Source organism: Macaca thibetana, chromosome 8 (assembly GCF_024542745.1).
Source record: "Macaca thibetana thibetana isolate TM-01 chromosome 8, ASM2454274v1, whole genome shotgun sequence".
Taxonomy (NCBI): Eukaryota; Metazoa; Chordata; class Mammalia; order Primates; family Cercopithecidae; genus Macaca; species Macaca thibetana.
The window spans coordinates 30829613-30832522 of NC_065585.1; the positions used below are offsets into that span (position 1 = coordinate 30829613).

A 2910-nucleotide genomic window follows, 5' to 3' on the forward strand; every position below is an offset into this window, starting at 1 on the left:
GGCTGTATTTGAGCTTTATTTTCATAAAGCTGTTTTATGAGCTTTAATCCCTGTTATTCATGTTACCAACTTTTATTCAATGAACCGAAAAATAATATTTGGCTTTTAAATCAAATACCTTAAAATAGAACATGTGGAAAATATAAAGTTCAATTTATTGACTGTTCACTTTAGTTACAATTAGTTATTCATTGATTTTTTCTCAACTCAATGTTACTGATTACCTAAAATTTACTGAATCAACTTTTGTCCAAATGGTTCCCCAATGAGTTAGCAAATACCTGTTTTATAATAGAAATTATGTAAAACAGACTTATAAGTATTGAAATGTAGGGTTTGAATTGAATTTATCTAATATTGGTAACTATTTTCTCATCTAACATACTACATATTATTTTTTTACAATCAAAGCTAAGTATTTGCTTATAGGCTGGCTAGGCATGATAGGCTGATTTGGATATTATAATCTAATAGTTGTCTATTCAAAGCAAATTTATAATAGTCCCTTTAATACAAGGAGCTTGCAATATAGAGAAGGGGACAGATATTTGCAAACATTTAAAGTAAATTAGTGTAATATTTTATTACTTGTGTTATGATTGAGCAAAGTAGCATCACTGGGAAAAATTAGTTAAAAATACAAAAAAACCCCTTTTTTTAAAAAAAGGGATCTGGGAAACATTATAGAATAATGAAATTTAAGCTCAGTCCTTTAAATGTGACTACTACTTCAATAGGTGGAAACAGAGTATTAATTGGGGAATTCGTGGTGAGGAGAATAGAAAAAGCATAGATGGAGAAGAAAGTCAAGTGTATGTTATCCATATCATACATGGAGCAGGACTGTATATAAATATGAACTTATAAGTGTTCTGGAAAGCAACATTTCTTTGCATAGTAAAAATTACTTCATAATTTCTTTTAAATATTAATATTTGATTTATTAACATTACAACTTTTAAAAGTGAATTTTTTCCAAATGTTTGGTATTAACTTATAAATTATTTTAATTTATAAATTTCAGCATATTTTGACTGAAATGGAGTGCAATTTCCTGATCACAGCTCACTGCAGCCTCAAACTTCTGGGCTCAGTCACTCCCAACATTCCCTCCAGCGTAGCTGGGGCTACAGATGCATACCATTATGCCCAGCTAATATTTCCATTAAATTTGCTTCAATTGCCCGACTACTAAAACCTTCCCAAGTAAGTGTTAGCTTTATCAATATAAGGGGCCCTTATAGTCTTAAATACTGCAATAACATTATATATTTGTGAAATAAATAGCTCCATTTTATTCACTTAATCAAAATTTTAATTCAAATCACAATTACAGTAGATTGTCTCAATGGCTGAAGTCACTAGATTAAACAATCAATCAGTTGAAGTGTTTCCTGATGCTGGTGTTATCACTAAGGAACTTTCTCAATGCATTGCACTAACTGGAGGTGCTGCACTGGTTGCTGATTACGGTCATGATGGAACAAAGACAGATGACTTCAGAGGGTTTTGTGGCCACAAGTTTCATGATGTCTTAATTGCCCCAGGAAGAGCAGATCTAACAGCTAATGTGGACTTCAGTTATTTGCAAAGAATGGCACAGGGAAAAGTAGCGTCTCTGGGCCCAATAAAACAACACACATTTTTTAAAAATATGGGTATTGATGTCCAGCCAAAGGTTCCTTTAGATAAATCAAATGAGACATCAATAAGACAGCAATTACTTCAAGGATATGATATGCTAATGAATCCGAAGAAGACGGGAGAAAGATTGAACATTTTTGCCTTGCTACTTCATCAGAGACTTCAAGGTGGAAGGAATCAGATGAATGTATGTCAGTCAAAACGTTATGCATCTCCTGTAGCTGGGTTTAGTGAACTTGTTTGGCAGTTATATCTCAGCTTGGATATTTTACCCTTTGGTCTGCCCAGGAAATCAAAACAACGGAAACACATTTCATACATTGCAGGTAAATAAAGAAACACAAAATATCAAAATGTTGTTTTGATTTATTTTTTTCCCTATATTTAACTCTAAATTTCTTTAGGTTAGAAAGACTTTGCCTACATTGAAGTGCTTTCCCCAGAAAACATTGACCAATAACTTCACAGTGGAACTTTCATATGTAATCAGAGATAATCTTCAGCTCTCCATTCTGTACTCCCACCCAGACACATAATGGATTCTTACCTACATTTATGACCACTATAACAGAAACTTCATAACTTATTCACAGGAATTAATCATAAAGTTCATATCCTCAGATCCATATGACATAATTACTTAAGTATTCTCTACTCAAAGATGTCCAAAAACCCTTGCTGGATATTTAAATAACTAAAGGAATGAATACGATAAGGAATAAAAGATAAATCATCAAGAAGCCAATATCTAGACATAGGTATTTCATATCAACACTTTTCTTCCTCTTTTGTGTTCCATAGTAATGAGAGTCTATTTTGTTCAATGTCTGTTATAAGACTTTGCTTTGTTTTTCTACTTATGATTTTTAATATTATCTCAATTGCAACATAGTTATGTTTTTTCTTTCTGGTCTTTTTAATTTTACCAAAGTACTATGCATAGGATTGGTGCTTCATATACACTGTAATATTGTTCTGTATCCACCAATATGAACAAATTTAATGCTTTTTAAAATTGCCATTAAATAGTAATATGTTTTCTCCATGGAGATATTGTTTACATTAGGAATAAGTCATAAGTAAGAAAATCACACAGTCTGCAAAGAAGACTGTGACTTGGATTATAGAAATCTGTCAGAATTAACAATACTCTAATGCTTCTAAGAGATGTGCATTCTACGGTATTGTAATTATTCTAATATTTTTGAATTATACAATAAGAATTATGTGAGTATCATTAGAGGAGAAGCACTTAGACTGTAATAA

At 31.6% G+C, this 2910-nt stretch overlaps 1 protein-coding gene across 1 annotated transcript; it reads left to right on the top strand.

Annotated features, from left to right (window-relative positions):
- Positions 1–1348: 1348 nt before the first annotated feature.
- On the top strand, positions 1349–1978 carry LOC126960646 (protein arginine methyltransferase NDUFAF7, mitochondrial-like). The gene has a single exon (XM_050800316.1). The coding sequence runs from the start codon at positions 1349–1351 to the stop codon at positions 1976–1978; it is 630 nt and encodes a 209-aa protein (XP_050656273.1).
- The last annotated feature ends 932 nt before the right edge of the window (positions 1979–2910 follow it).

Bases quoted from the DNA above. Each gene is read 5' to 3' on its own strand.
- LOC126960646 (XM_050800316.1), top strand. From the start codon at position 1,349: ATGGCTGAAGTCACTAGATTAAACAATCAATCAGTTGAAGTGTTTCCT.